Source organism: Trichomycterus rosablanca, chromosome 24, assembly GCF_030014385.1.
Source record: "Trichomycterus rosablanca isolate fTriRos1 chromosome 24, fTriRos1.hap1, whole genome shotgun sequence".
Lineage (NCBI taxonomy): Eukaryota > Metazoa > Chordata > Actinopteri > Siluriformes > Trichomycteridae > Trichomycterus > Trichomycterus rosablanca.
The window spans coordinates 11,863,940-11,883,629 of NC_086011.1; the positions used below are offsets into that span (position 1 = coordinate 11,863,940).

Genomic DNA, 19,690 nt, shown 5'->3' on the forward strand with positions numbered 1-19,690 from the left:
AACTTGTGAACTGATGAATCTTGTGTAACGAATAACTACCGTTTCTGTCATGAATGTAACCAAAGTGTGTAAAGCATGATGTTAAAATCCTAATAAATAAATAAATACAGGTGACATAAAAGGAAAAAAGACTTTATTAAAGAATACTGTGACCTGTTTTCCATAGTAACTGTGATGTCCAACCACATATTGATCTTGGGAGACTTTAATATCCATTCATGTTCCTCTAATAAACCCATGGTCAGTGAACTGAACCTTGTGCTCAATTCATTTGCTTTTACTCAGCATGTAAATAGTCCTACTCATGAGCATGGGCACACTCTTGATTTTGTTTTATCTCACGGTTTTAATGTGGATGATTTAAAAATGGTGGAAATTGCACTGTCTGACCACATGCCTGTCATGTTTAATTTACTGCTAGCTTCACAACCTCAGGCTAGAGCATTAGAACAACTCTGTAGAAAGTTTGGCCCCACTACAGCTACTCAGTTTGTGCTTGTTTATGCAAATTATCTCTCTTCTACAGCTCCACACTCGAATGTTGAAGACCTAACTGTTTCTTTTTAATCCTTCTGTACAACTGTGCTTGATTCGGTTGCCCCTCTCAGAGTGAGACACCCCAAGTTTTAAATCCCAACCTTGGCTGAACGATTCGATTGGGACAGTTAGAAAAGAGTGTAGGATGGCAGAGTACAAATGGAAGAAGGATAGACTACAAGTATCATTTGAGATTTTCAAATCAAGTTTGGTTAGATTCCAAGAACTGGTCAGATCCACAAAAGCACCATATTATTATTTTTTAATTAATTAATTATTTAATTAATTTGTTTATTTATTTTAAGGTACACAATAATTTAATAAAGTTTTAACCAGTAATATGTACAAATCACTTAATTAAGATCCCACAGATTTACAGACATTAAATTCCTCTATTGCAAACTTACTTCTTGTATTTATACAAATAGTAGTAATATCAATACAAAATAAAATTTCTTACCTTCTTTAAAACCTAAAACAATATTTATAAATAACAATATATTTATAAAAATCTATAATTTTTATATTTAGTGTTAGTACTGTAATGCCTCTCAGCTATAGAGAACAGAAATGAACATGTTTTCATATACATATACATATACATATACATATACATGTTTTCACATATTTTTCCCACAAAAATAGGTCAGAATGTAGACTGCGTATAAGAAGGTTATGTATTTAACATAAAAATGATGCTAAAAATAAAGAATATATTTAATAAATCACAATATACAAGGGAAAATAAAAAATAAAAAATGATAACATAGGGCAGTGGTAGCTCAGAAGTACTGGACTAGTATTATGTCTGTCCTGTTTGTAAGGTGCTTTGGTAAAAGCCTCCGTTTGCCTTGCCATTAGTCTAGTTTTTTTATTTTGTTGAAATTCAGGTGTAAATATGAGTTCTGCTAGTAGTGAACTTTTACTGGTCCTAAATAGTTCAAAACTAGTGGAATTCCAAACTTACCCCTGATTAAGTTGTGTACCACACAGCAGTTGGAAAAATCTTTGCAGAATTTTGTTGAGTCCATAGTCCATTTTCATTAAACTTTTGGGCTTTTTTTCCAAATAAATTTTAGTGAAAAGAGCACAATATTATTGTATATATTTAATTTAATAATTTGTAAATAAATAATGCTACTACTGCATTAGAAATGCATGTACTGGCTAACTCTGTGAACCCTCAGCTTAAAAAGGACACTTTTTTACCAACAAAAAAATTAAGCGTATAAAGAAACTAAAAAATGAAATAAAATGGAAAAAGTTTACAGACTGTTCTTTTTGTGTTCTTCAACATGATCTGCTTCTCAGAAATCTGTCGTAACTTTTCTCTCTTTGTCATAGAGATATAGGTTAGATACAAAAAATACTTTAAGCAGGATGTTGTAAAAGATTAAACCTGACCCCATCAAGCCTTCCAGATAAACCCTGCTTTCCCTAACCTGAACCATCAATCTTGAAGGATTAGCAAGGTTTGGCCATCGTCCTTGTCAATAGTAATTAGTTTCTTGTGTGGAGAGTAACCAGGGACCCCAAGTGTCCCAATAAGCAGCTTTGCACCCAGCTAAAATGCCAAAACGTAACCTATGACTGTGTAACCCAGTGAGCGAAAATATATGAACTCAAGTATCTAAAAATGACTTTAACAAACACAGCAATTGGAAGAAATGCGAAAATGTTTACCATGAACACAAATGTATGATATAAAAATTATCCGAAGAGTAGGAAAGTATTATGGTCTTAACCCAACACTGAAATGGCTTATGGTCTCTGTCCCACACTGGGAATAGTACACAGCCAAATTTTTAATAATAATAATAATAACAATTAGTGGGTATCACAGTGGCTCAGTGGGATGCACTGTCGCCTTACAGCAAGAAGGTCCTGGGGTTCAATTCCCAGGTGGAGATGTCCAGGTCCTTCCTGTGTGGAATTGGCATGTTCTCCCCATGTCTATGTGGTTTTCCTCTGAGTGCTTTCTCCCACAGTCCAAAAACATGCTGTCAGGCTAACTGGAGATACAAAATCAATACAAGTGTGTTTGCCCTGTGATGGACTGCCCTTAGCCCAGTGAAATTGACCCACCACAACTTTAAATAGGATGAAATGGTGGTATTTATTTATTCATTTTATTTATTAGGATTTTAATGTCATGTTAACACACTTTGGTTACATTCATGACAAAAACGGTAGTTACTCATTACACAAGATTAATCAGTTCACAAGTTTTAATGTCAAACAGTCACGGACAATTTTGACAATTCACCTGGCACAGGTGCTACCCACTGAGCCACCGTGCCGCCCTAAAATGGTGGTAAAACAGACACTGAATTAATGAATATTTAGTAATAAATAAAAATTATAAATAATACTAATAATAAAAAATAATAAAAAATAATAATTTTATATTTTATATAATAATAACAATGTACCATGTATGTATTCTTGCTTTACGCCCAGTTTTTTCCTGGGGGACCGGAATAAACTGGTTAATAAAAATTAAATAAAATCAGTACTTTGCAGCAAGCCATGCAAAGCACGTTTGCCTTTTTTGAAGGCAGTCCTTAGTTTTGGGTTGTTGTCCTGATTTCCTTGTGCTTTCTCTTTACTGCTGCAGACTTTCACTCTGACCAAGGAGAGTCGTAATTGACACATGTCCACTCCTACAGATAGCTCTTTTCACCTGCACAAGGCGGGTTCATATGGGGCTTGGTCTTGTGTACAGAAAGTCACACACCAATCTGAATGATCCCCCATCTCTGTGCAGGTGACATCAGTCATAATTGCAACAGTGATGAGGCCCATCGGTAGGCACCCAGTAAGCCAGTAGCAGAGCTAAGATTTAAACTTGTGAGATGTCAGCTCTGGTGTGCTAGCATGTTTTACTACCTCAACAACTGAGCGCCAGTTTTATGTTATATTAAAAGAATATGAGCTTGTTTTCTTTGTTTGAGCATGCATCTTTTTTATCTTGACCAGTTGTCATTTCTGCAAATAAATTCTATAAATAATAATAAAATTTAATTAATGTTTAAATGATTAAACTTGGAAGAAATGTCTTAAGTGCATAGAATAAAAGAAACATGTTTATCTTAATAAGACTGAAAATTTTTGTAGTGATTTACCAATGTCTGTCTGTCTGTCTGTCTATCAATCTATCTGTCTGTCTGTCTGTCTGTCTGTCTGTCTGTCTATCGATTTGACTTTTATTTCATTGCAGACAGTATGAACCCAAGATATTTCATGTTTTGTCTGGTCAATTTCATGCAATTTGTTAATATACATCCATTTCTGCATTTCTGGCCTACAACACATTCCAAACAAAGTTAAGATGGGAAAGCATTCATCACTTTGTAATGTTGCCATTCCTTCAACACAGCATTTAAAACAAGTTTTGCCACCGATGACATCAAGGAGTGAATTGTTTCAGATGTTATTATGTTTCACTTTCCCTGCAAACACTCCTTAAAGTGTACAAGAATACGCGATTGTCATAGTTAAAAATTTTCCACACATTGCCTATTGGGGACAAGTTTGCCAAAGTAATCACTTGCCCATGTAGTTATATCAGCTATTGATTATTGGTTCTTGGTGCAGTGCTATCTGAGGGATCGGAGATAACGGAGGTTCATATACACTGCCTGGCCCAAAAAAAAGGTCACCACCTGGATTTAACTAAGCAAATAGGTAAGAGCCTCCCATTGGATAATTACTGCATGGGTGATTATGTTTCAGATAGCAACACGTTATTTAACCCTAACTGATGCAGTGAGTAGCTTCTCATTTGTTAAACAACCATGTCGAAAGACACATCCCGTGGTCGTGGAAAAGATGTTAATCTGTTTCAGAAGGGTCAATTATTGACATGCATCAAGCAGAGAAAACATCTAAGGAGATTGCTGAAACTACTAAAATCGGGTAAAGAACTGTCCAACGCATTATTAAAAAGTGGAAGGACAGTGGGGAAACATCATCTTCAAGGAAGGAATGTGGTCGGAAAAAAATCTTGAATGATCGTGATCAGCGATCACCTAAACGTTTGGTGAAAGAAAAACTACAGTAGAACTCAGGGATATGTTTAATAGTGAAAGTAAGAGCATTTCCACACGCACTATGGGAACTCAAGGGATTGGGACTAAACAGCTGTGTAGCCTTAAGAAAACCACTTGTCAGTGAGGCTTACCGGCAAAAACGGCTTCAATTTGCTAGGGAGCATAAAGATTGGACTCTGGAGCAATGGAAGAAGGTAATGTGGTCTGATGAGTCCAGATTTACCCTATTCCAGAGTGATGGGCTCATCAGGGTAAGAAGAGAGGCGGGTGAAGTAATGCACCCATCATGCACCCGAATGCGTGCCGTAATCAAAGCTAAAGGCGGTCCAACCAGGCAGTGTATATACTTGTCGAAGGTTAGTCAAATAACAGTAGCAATGTGCAGTACGATGTTCCAAGGTGACTTATATTCATCCTATGGTGTCTGTATACATTTTGGATGAGTACTAAGTTTTATAACGTTTTTGTTTTTTTGTTTAAGTGTGTATACATGTTTTGTACTTTACCCATACTTTAACCTAGCTCTCTTAAACTTAAATGGACATGCCTGAGCACGCACATGTCACATAGCTTGCTAATATTTATAAGAGTAGCTTTCAGTGACATTATTCCATTCAAAATGCCAAACATTACAGAATTTAACATTTAATTTAACGAATATCTGAGAATGGGTTCTATTTTCTTAACTTGCAGGTGTTTAAAGATCCCACCTTGTTCACTCTTTAGAAAGGCACGTCCAACCCTGTTACAGGAGGGGCTAGTGAAGAAGACAGTGAGAAGCCATGAAATATGAGAAACCTCCTACCTGAAGTGAGTTAAAACTTATGAGGCACAAGTGTCTGTTAATCAAGAGAGATTGACAGATCAAACACAGCTGAGCTCTTTAACCCCATATGCTGACCTAACTAAGCTGCACAAAGAGATATAAAGCACAGATGATAGTCAACTATGATTGTTGACAGATTGCTGACAGAAGTCAGACAGAAGTAATTTTTAGGAAATACATAAATTCCATTTAAGTTTGTAACAAACAATGCCTTTTATTTAAAACGGTGGTATTAGGATACTTTCCTAAGGATTCAAATGATGTGACGGCATCCCTGTCAATTGTAATTAAGTTCTAGCTAACTTGAACTATTTTACAACTTAACCTACATGTCTAAAGTAATTGAATTAGGACAGAATTTAATTGTCCACCCACACATATTAGAAATTTGTTACATTTATAAAAATATGTATGTGCCATGTGGAAAACAGTACATAAAGACTTTAAGTATGTATCACTATGACCAACAGGTTCATCATCAAAACCTTTGTAAATACAACATTAGTTATTGTGGACATCAGGTTAAAAAAATCTTGTTTTTTAGAATTGAAATAAAATATGCAGTAATTTAGAACTACCAGAAGATCATTAGAATATTGAGGCATAAAACGCATGCCACAAGACCTACAGTAAATGACTTTATCTGTACAAAGTACAAAGTAATTATAGTGGAGCACATATGTTCACCTTGGAGACTGCTGCTCAACACTTAATCAGTGTAAAGGATTCTAAAAGGCCAGGATAAAGCTCTATGTGATGATGTTTAAACTTTATCAGTAACATAGCAATCCCACTGCCAGGAAGGAAAAGTAGCTTAGATCTTTGTAAGCCAATATATCTTAATTGCATTCCTCTTCCTTTTCTTATTCTTCCTCTTTTTTCAGCAAGACAAGCCTTCACATACTTCCTGCAGTGAGAGATCCTGACCCCGTGTGTGTGATAACTTGACTCCACCTAGTCATCATCAGATTAAGTATAAAAGTAGAGTCAGTACTACTTTTGGTAAGAGATAGCAGAGCGCAAACTAACATAGTAAGGGCAGTAAGAAAAAACGGGCGTGACTGGGCAGATAATCAGAGTGTCCAAAGTACAAGCTCTTACAATGGCAGAGCAGTGGGGAGAAGCAGTCTTTGCAGCAAGGCGACGGGGTGATGACACAACACGAGAAGCTGCCTTTACATATACAAACAGCAATAACACCAAAGGTAAGAATGCTAAAATGGTTAAAATCAGTGTTTCCCAGCTTGTAGGTTGTAAAATGCAAAACTGACAAAAGGAATTACTGGTCAAAAAAAATAAAAAAAAATAAAAATTTATTATTTTTAAATGCTTAAGAACAAAGACAGAGAAACTGCTTAACAAATTATTGTATCATCTTAATATTTAAAAATGTTTAAAAACTTCTATGTTTAATGTTTAAAAAATCTTTCTTTTATAGATCCATTTGAGGGACCCAACTACCATATTGCCCCAAGATGGGTCTACAACCTGTCCACATTGTGGATGCTTATTGTAGTTGTTGCCTCAACCTTTACCAATGGCCTGGTGCTAGTGGCCACAGCCAAATTCAAGAAGCTCCGTCACCCTTTGAACTGGATCTTGGTCAACCTTGCTATAGCTGATCTCCTAGAGACAATGCTTGCCAGTTCGATTAGTGTCTGCAATCAAATGTTTGGCTATTTCATACTTGGACACCCAATGTGTATTTTTGAGGGGTACACAGTTGCTTGTTGTGGTAAGAACTGACTAAGTCAAATATAGAAACATTTAAAAAATTATGAAATGCAAAAGTAGACTTTTTAGCAATGTAACTGATTTGTAAATATGTTAATGTAAAACTTTGTATTAATTTATTCATTAGGTATTGCAGGCCTGTGGTCTCTGACTTTCATATCGTTTGAAAGATGGGTGGTTGTGTGTAAACCTTTTGGAAATGTAAAGTTTGATGGTAAATGGGCAACTGCTGGCATTGTTTTTACCTGGGCCTGGTCTGCTTTTTGGTGTGCACCACCTGTCTTTGGATGGAGCAGGTAGGATCTTCTTTCTAACCTTGTATATTGTATTAAGGATTGGATGTAATGCAACAATACCATACTCTAAGAGCTGAAAATAAATGCAAAGAATTTTCTAAAATTTTTATGCTGTGCAGGTATTGGCCCCATGGACTGAAGACCTCTTGTGGACCTGATGTATTTAGTGGAAGTGAAGATCCAGGTGTCCAATCATACATGATTGTACTGATGATTACCTGTTGCCTTATTCCATTGGCCATTATCATTCTCTGCTACATTGCTGTGTGGATGGCCATTCGTGCTGTAAGAAAACTCATTATTTAGTGAATAAAATTAATTATTAGAGATTAAATAATTCTACAGAAAACTTTACATTTTTCATATTGTTGTAATCAATGGCACTTCCAACAGGTTGCAGCACAACAAAAGGAATCTGAATCAACACAGAAAGCTGAGAAGGAAGTCAGCAGAATGGTGGTGGTCATGATTGCTGCTTATGTTTTTTGCTGGGGACCATACACCTTTTTTGCCTGTTTTGCAGCTGCTAACCCTGGCTATTCCTTTCACCCACTGGCAGCAGCCATGCCTGCCTATTTTGCCAAGAGCGCCACTATCTACAACCCCATTATCTATGTCTTCATGAACCGACAGGTAGGAAATCAATATGTGTGGCAAATGACTTGCGTTTTTACTATCTATTGTAACTTTATTTTTCAAATAGAAGACTCATAACAAATATAATATGTTGCATTTTAGTTCCGTTCCTGCATTATGCAGCTCTTTGGAAAGAAAGTTGATGATGGCTCTGAGGTATCTTCAACATCCAAAACAGAGGTCTCCTCTGTGGCACCTGCATAAATTATGTCTTTCAACTCACAACTACAAAAAGAGACTTAGGGTATGTAGAATATTAAATTTGTGGATAATCACTACATTTCCTAAACTTCAAATATGTTTACTGTAACAATAAACACCTGAAGAATAAAGAACCCTAAAAAATTTAATGTTGTAAAATTAAAGTAAGTATTGTATCAGCTGTACATAGTTGCTTTAAGGTATTTTATAACAAGAAGCGAATGCTGCCACAATCCAAAGGTGAGCTACACTGGATGTAAGGACCATTCAATACAATTTTATTTTTACATTGTATAATGCATGACTTTAAAATAAGCCATTTCATTTTTTTGTTTATTTCAATATCACCTCAAAATCCATTTTAATGCTATTTTTTTTTTTAAATATAGGTAGATTTGCAAATAAAAAAAATGATTTAAAAAATAGGAACATTTACCTTTACGTTTTCTGTTACAAATAAAATTTGCTGCAAATGATACTCCAGAATTGTGATGTTTATTTATTTATCTAAATTAACTCAACATTAAAGCTGCAATACAAAACATTTGGCAAAAAATTACCAATATCCCACAAAAACACAATTAATCTTTGGTAATTCTTACAAATGTAAAAATTACTGAAGTAATGCAACTGCTAATGAAATATGAATTGGAAAAGCTAAAATCAAAGCCAGACAGACAGCTCAGTGGCACTGATTTATTCTTTACAAACGTAATTTACTGACACTTAATTGACAATTTGGGTCCACATTGCATTGCTGTGTCCATCTCTGTGATCAAAAACAAAAAATTCTCTGAGCTGTTCTTTTGCCCATTACTAAAAGCTTGTTTTTACACAAAATATATTTTAGTAATTCTGTTTAACAGTGTGGCATGGTGGATCATTGGATAGCCCTGTCACCTCACAGCAAGAAGGTCCAGGGTTTGATTCCCAGGTGGTGTGGTCCAGGTTCTTTTTATGTGGAGTTTGCATGTTCTCCCCATGTCTGCTTGGGTTTCCTCTGGGAGGTCCATTTTCCTCCCACAGTTTAAAGACATGCAGTCAGGTTAATTGCAGCAACCAAAATTACTGTATGTGTGTTTGCATTTTGGCCAGTGAATTATACCAACCGAGACCCTGAATAGGATAAAGCCGACAATGCAAAACAGACAATGAATGAATGAGTTCTGTATAGCCATGTAAAAGTTTGGTTTTAAGGTCTTATATTGAACTTTGATTATTAATAAACTGACACTGTAAAACATATACCCACTGATTGTTTACTAATGCTAATGAAAAAAATTATGTTAACAACAATTTTTTGTTTTTTTTGTTTTATGTTAAAAATCAGTTTTTTGCCTCCCAATCTAGTCGTATCCAATTACCTGATTGCATAATGCTTCCTCTCTTCCAATGTTGATCTTCACCCTGGTTGAGGAGAGCCGAGACTTAACAAATCATTCTTCAGATTTTTCTTGTTTTATTGCATTATAACAATATGTCCTAAGTTTCTAAGTAAGGTTAAATGGTCCAAAATTGTTGAGGACCATAGACATCTAACATCTCTAACAAAATGCTATAAGAAACGCATCCTGGGAGCAAGTGGCCAAAAAAAGAAAATAAGATTGATTACTTAAGATGTTGATCCAGGCTCAAACTGATTAAAAATGAACATTTTGGTAAATCAGTGGGGTTACGGTGCGAGAAGATATGTGCTCCTACTGTGTCAATTTTGCAAATGAAAGATGAAACAAACTAATAGTGGTTAATGTATTATACAGTATAGCCTTGATGACAAGCACTTATTTGTTTAATTTAGGTTGCTTCTTTGTTAACCTCCAACTACATTGGCAGATATATGATGTTAAAGAAATTTGTCAAAATTAGTAATGAGCAAGCATTGTGTTCTTTGAAGGTGTTACTAAAAACGTATAAGCAAAATTTTAATTTGTTGATTCATTTGGTAGTCAAACTCATGTTTTAAGTCCTTGTTGCTTATTACTGTAAATAGAGTTTAAAGTACTGAATTTACACGTTCTCTAGTTTTAAGAGGGCAAAAAAATTGATATTGCTTATGTTAGGAAATCTTGCTAATTTTTGCTTACCTCATTGGCAGATTTATTTAAGCAGCATAAGTCATTAACAAGCAGAACAATAACTAGACCAACTAGACATTTGCATGTAATGTAATTTAAATGCATCTCTTGAAGTAACTATGTGCTTGCACAATGTTGCAAACATTAACAAGATGTGATTGTGTGTATGTAAATGTGTTTGTATGTTATAATTACATTTATGATGGGACAGGTAGTTGTTACACATGATTCATCAGTTCAGGTTTCATGTCAAATACAGGCATAAGCAATTTTGTATCTCCAGTTCACCTAAGTCGCATGTCTTTTCACTGTGAGACAAAACTGTGAGGCGAAACCCATGTCGGCACAGGAGAATATGCAAGCTCCCACAGAAAGGGCCCAGATTGCTCCACCTGGGAATCAAACCCAGTACCTGTGAGGTGACATTGCTACCCTCTGAGCCACCATGCTGTCCTCAAAAGTCTTTGTCAGCTTCACAGTTCAAAGGCATTGATATTGTTCTTGTCCTGCCTTTTAATTGTTCTTCTTTTACAACCTTAAAAAACCACAGAGAAAACCAAAGTCAAACCAAATTGATTATTTGTTTTCTGTTGTCATAACTTCTTTTGTCATCTTCATATTAAGCTGAAATCCCATCTTTTCACTTTGTTTGTGCTGAGCAGGTGTAAGACGAACAAAAATTGTTGTTGCTAAAACTAGAATAAACTAGAATAAAGCCAAAGAACCTTTGTAAGTAGTCTAATAAATATTATAACCTGTGTTTTCAATACAACTAGTTCTCAAATGATTTTATGCTTTGTTAATTATAGATGTATATGTATTTACTAGGTAACTGTATTTTATAAACATTCTTGCACTTGCACATTATTTATAATTTTCAGATTCATAGGTAAACAAAATGCTGTGCACTGGTTTTTAGTAGTATTAGTTAGTATTGCCTGTTTGCGCATAGAAATAAAGATAATGCACTGGGAAGGCATGCTTACAAACCCAAACGAAATAATATTAAGAGCTTTGGAGGTATTTCAGTTTTCACAGTTGCACATTACACTAATTTCAAATAACCTAATGGTTAAACTGTTGCTTTGGCTTTGAACATAATAAATGCTACTACCAAGAAGATATTTTTGTGTGCCTCCTTTGGTTAATAGAGTGATTTACAAAAATAAATAAATAATATATAAATAAATAATAGTTTGTTTCACTGCCATTTATTTTATTATAACTGATACCTTATTTTATTTATTGTTTTTGTAATACTGTGTCATTGTTTTTCAGAGGTACTTTACTACAATACATGAATGATATAATAGTGAAGTAATTTGCGTATAACTCATTTTTATACATAAACGTTATAAAAAAAAAAGTCACTTCCGCTTGAACCCGTTCGCCATTTTGTACAGGCTTGGTTGGTGTGGTCCATAAGTTTAAAAAAAGATCTGTTCTGGCTCATATTTATCAAGAAATGATTGTGTTATAGACGCGGCAGTTAATAATGTGAGCTTCGAAAGCTTCTTAAGCATATTTTGCTGATAATAAGAAAAATGCGGAACCTAATGACAAGTTGTAAAGATCAACCTGCATCAAAACTAAAGTGAAGGACTACAGCATCTGATTTGAACCGGTTATCCTGTAATTTTTTGGGCCAACAAGCAAAATACTTTTCATGCTGTATGGGCAACAAAATGAAGTAGTTTCTTTTACTTTGCCACCACAAGCGCTTTGTATCAGCTGGCTTGCTGGCTAACACCATCAGACAAACCTACAGGTAAATGGCTGGGAGCCAAGCACCTTTTTTGTTAGCTTACAAACGAGAACTAAAAAACGTTTTATCTCTTGGTTTGGCCGTTACTCTGTCAAAGACAGAGTTTTTTAGAATCCGATTGATGCGAGGCCTTTAATTATTTTGCTAACAAAAGCTAGCTGGAAACAAATAATAGCTAGTTTGCTGCATTCAAGTCGCTGAGTTCCGTACAGTGAACGCTCATGACAGTTAACTTATAAATACAATATAAAATTGTAAATTTTTTTAAATATTTTTTTTTACCGTCACTACAACTGCAATACCTATCGGTCTCTCCGTCAGTTCACAACTTAAAACGCAAAGTGATTGTGCTCGACAAATTTTGTTTATTTAATGTAATTAAATACCTAAGCAGTAACTATGAGCAGTAAAAACATGTATGGCTAGGATTAATTATTATTAGTATGGGACATGTGGATTTCTACGTTAACAATGTCAGTGTTTTATCTGATAAGATTTAATGGCTTGTTTTTTTTATTTGTTTAAAATTAACCACATTGGGGATTCAATTACAAATAGGACAATAATCTTGACTCAAAATGTATCAAATCAGATTAAAAAAAAAAATGTTTTTAAACCAGCCGTTAAATGTTTTGTCTATATTAATTACTAAATTAATAGCTTTCGAATTTTAAATCGGTATTGGTGTGAAACGGCATTTTCGCATGTTTCTTTTATTATTAAGACCCGTTGTGATATGAATATCTTAGGGATTTTAATCGGTTTTTAAGCAAATTGCCATTGCCTGACTTACTGACTAAACACCAAACATTGTTGACCGGAGTCCTTAGAGTGTCAGCTAATCCAGATCATTCATCATTAATGCCGTCCCTTATAATTATTGTAATTTTTAAATGAACTGCTGCTGGTTTTGTCTCCTACTGCTCTTTCAGTATTTTGCACATTCAATCAAAATAGTTTGGATTTTTTGAGTAATATCTAACAAATACACAATGCAAATGGTATTTGTCTTTTCATTGTGTATTTAAGGTTTATGCAACACTATGATGAATGCTTTACATTTTTACTCATAAGAAATATTTCATGACTTATTTGTTGTTTGTGTTAATATAATTATTTATCCTTATTTCTTATTCATGTCTAGGGGAGATGTTTCAGCTTCCAGTGAACAACCTTTCTCGGCTAAGAAAAGCCAGGAAAAGGGTCAAGAGGCTATTAAGTGACATTGGCTTAGACTATTGCAAGGAGCATGTAAAGGTAAATCACTGCTGAGCAACTATTACTTAACATAAGTTTTAATAGTTTAGAATTAATATCTATTAGATGTATAAACCATGTCTTCAAATGTGTGTGGGCACCCCTATAGTTATTAATTTTAGTTGTTTCCGCCACACTCATTTCTATAATTAATATTATATTGGTATAATATAGCCTGCAAAATTTTTTTGCTTTACTTCAAAATTGCCCACATTCAAAACCTTATTATCTCACTCTTATCTTTAACAAACACCATGAGCACAACTAGTGCAGTGTTCTAAATGTAGAGTTTGATAATAAAGATTTTGATGTTTACTGCTGTACTTGCATAATGTCCGAATCATTTATGTAAAAAAACAAAACAAACAAAAACAAACCTGGTACTTCGACATTACCATCAGGTCTTTCCACTTCTGTATGTTGTGAGGTGGGTCATTCTACAGTGCATCCCAGTGCCATGTCTTCTGTGGGGTTTTAATGCATGTCTGGCTATTCATATGATCTTGGCGAAATCAGGATTCATCAAACCAGTTAACCTTCCATTGCTCTGTTACAAAAGAGTCCTTCACATTTTTGCCCTAATTTTTGTGCATGTGTGTAAAACAAATCTTATAGGACGCTAATTAAATGAAACACATTTATACATGTTATTAATTTACGTGTTATTCTATTAAATAAACTCCTAGACGAATGTACAAAAGTGGGAGTAAAGGCTTAATCTATTTAGATGAAGAATCATACCATGTTATTTAATTAATGTACTGTAGTTATCCAGAGTTTACAAATGTTTTCTTGCATGTATGTGAGTCTGAGTCTTTTCTGTAGAATGTAAATGTAAAGTAGAATGTAAACATTGATTAAGCCTGAGCACTTTTTTACATTTATCCCAGATGATTGGCCTCTCCCAAACTTCATGTGCCAGATTTGTTTGCTGGTATATCTCATTTTAACTTAAGCTAAAAAACATTTTTTCACTTGATGATAAAGTAACCACCAATTCAGTAGTTTATGTGGTTAAACAGAATTGCAGATTTTTTGAGGTCTCAACATGTTTCCTAGACTGCTAAAAAAAGTAACGTAAAAAAAAATGATCTTTCAGATCAGCTGTCCCAGTTACTAGAAACCGTGGTGGAATAATTTTGCCTTCATTTCTAACAAGCAAGAAACATAATCTGTTTGGTTTCTTCTGGAGTCCAAATGACCAAATCTTTTTTACTGACATATTGACAACCTCATTTCTGGTGACCAGAAACCACTGTTGAATGTGTATGACCGTCAAGCCCTCAGATGTCATTGCAAGAGAAACTGTCATGCTACTGTGATGTCACATGAGATCAGTAATGTTTTGGAAAAACCTTGCCACTTAACATAGTGCCACAACATCAAGAAATGTTAACTAAAATTCTATAATGCAAGGATATAGCCATATTTGAATTAATTAATTAAGTAATTTAAATATTACTGGGGTTTTTTTGGTGCTTAACCTCATCTCAGATTTTTGAATGAAAAACTTTTTTAAGTTTTCTGTGCCAAAGACAAAAAAGGGCCATCCCGACTGTTATGACTGGGGTGCATGGATGACTTGCATATGTTTAAAGGTAATGTTTACACAGAGGCTTGTTATTGGGATATTGACATATGCTGCTTAAAGTCTGATTTAAATCACCAGTCAATTGCTAAGTATAGTAGGAAACAAGGAAAACACCAAACTCTGCCCTCCTGGAGTGGAGTAATACACTACTGTGTTCGAGGAATATGCATGTGGATGTGTCGGGGGTTTTTTTTTTTTTTTTTTTTTTTTTTTTTTTCCCCTCTTTTTCTCTTTTCTCTTTTCCCTTTTTTAATTTCTGCTCTCATTTAGGATTTCAAAGAGTTTGGTCCTGATGAGTTCAGTATAAAACATCTTTACCTTGATGTATGTATGTGGGATCCGTCCTGGACGAAATCCCAGGTAAGACATTTTTTAAAATAAATGTGTTATTTATTTAGAGCTGTTATTTAATAAATGAAGAAAAATGTTATGCATATTAGCAGCTGTAGCATAGGTTGTCAGTTTTATGTTTGAAGATTAAAAGGTTGTGCTGACATTGTGGTAAGTCCCTTGCTTCAACAAATTTACTGAACCTCAAGTGTGTTAGCACAGGGTAAGCCAAAACTATTTTGAAATCTGGCCTCTTAGTTCTGGAATTAATAACAACCTCTTTAGGTTAATATATTCCTTATTTGTGTTCTAGGATTACAGAACAAAGCAGTTTTGCTGCTCCGATTGCCCATTTGCTTCTAAGTACTTCTCAGCCTACAAGAATCACTTTCGCAATGTTCACAGAGAAGACTTTGAAAACCGTATCCTGCTCAACTGTTCCTATTGCATGTACAGTGGAAACAAGTGGACACTGGAAACTCATGTCAGGCTTTTTCACATGCCTCATAACCTAGTGCGACAAGGCATAGCTAGTTCTCACCAAGCTGTGGTGGGTGGTCGAGACCTACAAATACACAAGTCTATGTTCCCTGACAAAAATGAACGACCAGTGTATTACTGCAAAAAATGTAACTACAGAGACAGACTTTACAATGTAGTGCGCAGGCACATTTACAGGGAACACTTTCAACATGTGGCTGCTCCTTATGTAACGAAGAGCTCCGAGAAGCAGGAAAACAATAAGATGGCCCAGGTCAGCAGTCATGGTCTTCACTGTAAAAGTTGCTTTTTTGTTTCTCGTTCATATGAGACTCTGGTTCAACATGTCATTGAGATCCATGAACGCACTGGCCATCAAGTCACTGCCATGATTGGCCACACCAGCGTTACAGTGGCCCATTCACAAACCAACCTGATTCAGAGAGGGACAACAGTTCCCCCTGGTGTATCACATCACTTGGTACAACCAGTGAACTGCATTAACATGCCAAAAGTAATGGGGTTGCTTGTGGGTAAGCAACTTAAACACACTGGTAAATCGGGTCAACCATTAAGCATTATGCTACCTGAAAAAACTTTGTCTTGCACAGTCTCTCAGTCACATGCAGGAAAACGCTTAGGTAGCTTAGGGTTCACATCACGTCGTAATGCCTCTTTCTCCCCCACAATAAAGTCTTTACCTTTGTCATCAGTCCATGTTGGTACTGCCACATTGACATCATTGCAGGCCAAAAAGGCCTCAGCTAATATACTAAACACCTCACAAACACAGAATTGGAAGATTTGCATTATCTGCAATAAACTCTTCCCTGAGAGTGTGTATAGCACTCACTTTGAAAAGGAACACCAGGCAAAAAAGGTGCAAGCTATGGCTAAGTACATAATGAAAATTCACAGTTTTACAAGTAAGTGTCTGTATTGTAATATTTATCTTTTGAGTGACTCTCTGTTAAACCACATTCTTGTACATGGTCTGGCATGTCCACAGTGCCATTCTACATTTTATGAGGTGGAGAAAATAATAGCGCACAAGCAGCAAGCACACCTAAATGAGCCAGAAGATCATCCCACAGGCTCCCTGCTAATATTTGACCTCACATTTCAGCATGGCAATCCTAAGAATGTACAGCTCATTGTTACCACCTACAGCAAGAAGGAAGCACCTGAGTTATCCTTTACAACTGTTCAACCACCGAACAGTGCTATAGCCAGGTCTACAATGCTGGCAAATAAGGGACAAGATAAATTCAATGAACCACTGATGAGGATTGCATCTCAGAGACCCCAGAAGAAGGAAGCTGGCAAAACCCTCTGTCCATTGTGCTTCACTATTCTTAAGGGTCCCATTTCTGATGCATTTGCACACCATCTCCAAAATCAGCACCAGGTGCTTCAGACACTTCACCCTGTGGAGAAAAAGTTGACTTACAGGTGCATCCATTGTTTGGGTGTATACACAAGTAACATGACTGCTTCCATGATCAAGCTTCATCTGGTGCACTGTCGAGGGGCTGGACAGACTTCAGAGATTCATTGCAGTAAGTTCATTTCAACTCTTAAACGGGACATAGCGGCCTCAGATACATCTTATCAAAAAAAGAGGAAGCTGATGAACCAAGGTAGGTACAATCCCACAATATTTGTGGACAAGCTGGAAAAACCTATTGTTCTTGCCTTGGACCCCAAAGGTCATGCAGATGAGTCTTATAATGCACGGAAGTCTTTCCTCACTTCCTATTTCAACATTCAGCCCTATCCATGTCAACAAGAGGTCGAAAAACTTGCTACAAGCCTATGGCTTTGGAAGTCAGATGTATCAAATCACTTTGCTAACAACAGACAGTTATGCAAAGAGGATTTTGCTACTCGTAAACCAGTAGTGTTACTTGGCTTTAACATGAAAGCAGTAAACCAGCTAAAGCATAATATAAGCTTTGACTCTAAATGGGTGTTTACAGTCAGTGACATGAAGAAAAGTGAAAAAGCAAGAACTTCAAAAATAAGGCTAAAGAGTTATGGTTTTTCAGCTGAAGAGGGCAGTGATACACAAATCAAATGTGCCTGTAAGCCACTCCTGGGGTCGTCTTTAGATTCCTTGACTTTTGAGTCGTATGGTGAATTGGAGCAAGCAGCTACATTTTGTTCTTCAGTTGTTCAGGCCCGGATAAAAGGGACTGTGCTGAAAGACAATTTGATACGTAAAAGAGATGAAAAGATGAGTAGTAATTGTACCAAAGGAGATGCGATGTGTTTTGATGGTTCTGTGTATAGTTCCAGTCCTGAAGAAACAACATGGTCAGGTGAAATGCCCCCTGACAAGAACACTTATAGTTCAGCTGGCCGGTTTGAAGAGAAGGAGAAGGAGGTTGGGTTACTGGGTAGGTGATGCTCACCTTGACGGCAAAAACCCGTCCACCAGGGTTAAACCCAAATGAGATAATACAGAAAACTTCTGGGACGAGTAAAAGATCACTTAAACTGTTTATTGGTAATGTTTCTGCTTGAAACAAGCGTATTTACAATACAAAGAAATATTTAATATTTCTGTACACATAGTTTTCTTAGTAATTTTAGGCTGATGTGCTTACACAGTGGATGGATTTGTAATAAAGCTTTTTTAATTACATAATAAATGCAATAATTTATATGACTATTTTAATTTAACTGTGCCAATCATGCATTTGACAGGTGTTTGCAAACCAGCTTAAAAACATGCACACACAAAGCTCTTGATCATTTTGCCAATGTGGCGCAACCCAACATCACTGAGTAGGTGAAATTCAAATAAAAACAGAAAGCAGTTGAATTTCTGGTACTGATATGTCATTGAAAACAGCACAAAATTGCTATTTTATGTTTTAACTTTTAGTCTTCATTTATTTTCATGTTTTACTATTCTGGTCAGTTCACAATAGGTACAGTTTCCCAGGAAACACTTGCCGCAATGCAGTAACACACCCACAGGACGGCAATCCATTGCGGGGCCTTGACTGTCCCAATGTAAGACTTAGGTGTTTGTAAAATGATCAAAGCAAGTAAATAAGTAATATCATGGGAATAAAAGAAACATTAATAAAATGCTCAAATTATTAATTTATTTATTAAAATCTTAATGTCATGGGTAAAAGCTTTGGTTACATTCATGACAGGATAGGTAATAACTCGCTACACAGCATTCATCAGTTAAAATTTTTAATGTCGAACACAGTCATGGACAATTTTGTATCTCCAATTCACCTCACTTGCATGTCTTTGGACTGTGGGAGGAAACCGGAGCTCCCAGAGAAAACCCATGCTGACACTGGGGGAACATGCAAACCCCACCTGGGAATCAGACCCAGGACCTCCTTGCTGTAAGGCAACAGTGCTACCCATCGTTCTAATTACAAATATAAGTTAAGACGTTGCTTAACAGGGCAAAAGTCATATCAACACTGAGAAATGACAAACGTATGCATTTACAGCATTTAGCAGAAACTTTTATCCAGAGCTAAAATGCTTCTTCAATAAAAATTTTTTATTCTTTTACAAATAGACACAAGAACACAACTCTGCTGAAAACCTGTTAAAACAGATGTTTAGGTGAATGGACAAATTTTTTTGTAATTGTTTACTAATCTGTGGGCCAGTCTCGGAATAGATTAAAGTCTGGAGAATCTGCCAAATTATCTTGGCTTATAGGTGGTCAGGAAGACTAATTCATTAGTTGTAAGAACAGAATCAATTACATAAGCCAGTTCATAACTGCAATCTGTTGCAGTTGTTAAGACCCAATTTCTGAAACAGTATCTGCTTTTGTAAAAACTTAACACACAGCATCCAAAGCCACAAGCACAACATGCAAAATATCTCACTTCTGGGAAAAAAAACACTTCCTCCAAAACTCTTT

At 35.7% G+C, this 19,690-nt stretch overlaps 2 protein-coding genes across 2 annotated transcripts; both read left to right on the forward strand.

Moving 5' to 3' along the window:
* Nucleotides 1-6,517: 6,517 nt before the first annotated feature.
* LOC134302054 (red-sensitive opsin) lies at nucleotides 6,518-8,285 on the forward strand. Its single transcript, XM_062987051.1, has 6 exons — nucleotides 6,518-6,620; nucleotides 6,854-7,150; nucleotides 7,277-7,445; nucleotides 7,565-7,730; nucleotides 7,839-8,078; nucleotides 8,184-8,285. Exons 1-6 carry the CDS (start codon nucleotides 6,518-6,520, stop codon nucleotides 8,283-8,285), a joined length of 1,077 nt encoding a protein of 358 aa, XP_062843121.1.
* Nucleotides 8,286-11,764: 3,479 nt separating this feature from the next.
* Nucleotides 11,765-18,863, forward strand: adnpa (activity-dependent neuroprotector homeobox a). The gene is made up of 4 exons (XM_062986518.1): nucleotides 11,765-12,125; nucleotides 13,267-13,379; nucleotides 15,241-15,330; nucleotides 15,614-18,863. The coding sequence occupies exons 2-4, from the start codon at nucleotides 13,272-13,274 to the stop codon at nucleotides 18,185-18,187; spliced, it is 2,772 nt and encodes a 923-aa protein (XP_062842588.1). The 5' UTR covers nucleotides 11,765-12,125; nucleotides 13,267-13,271; the 3' UTR covers nucleotides 18,188-18,863.
* Nucleotides 18,864-19,690: the final 827 nt, after the last annotated feature.

Bases quoted from the DNA above. Each gene is read 5' to 3' on its own strand.
- LOC134302054 (XM_062987051.1), top strand. From the start codon at position 6,518: ATGGCAGAGCAGTGGGGAGAAGCAGTCTTTGCAGCAAGGCGACGGGGT. The intron at 7,446-7,564 runs GTAGGATCTTCT...TATGCTGTGCAG, and splicing joins CCTGTCTTTGGATGGAGCAG to GTATTGGCCCCATGGACTGA. The intron at 8,079-8,183 runs GTAGGAAATCAA...GTTGCATTTTAG, and splicing joins ATGTCTTCATGAACCGACAG to TTCCGTTCCTGCATTATGCA.
- adnpa (XM_062986518.1), top strand. From the start codon at position 13,272: ATGTTTCAGCTTCCAGTGAACAACCTTTCTCGGCTAAGAAAAGCCAGG. The intron at 13,380-15,240 runs GTAAATCACTGC...GCTCTCATTTAG, and splicing joins ATTGCAAGGAGCATGTAAAG to GATTTCAAAGAGTTTGGTCC. The intron at 15,331-15,613 runs GTAAGACATTTT...TTTGTGTTCTAG, and splicing joins CGTCCTGGACGAAATCCCAG to GATTACAGAACAAAGCAGTT.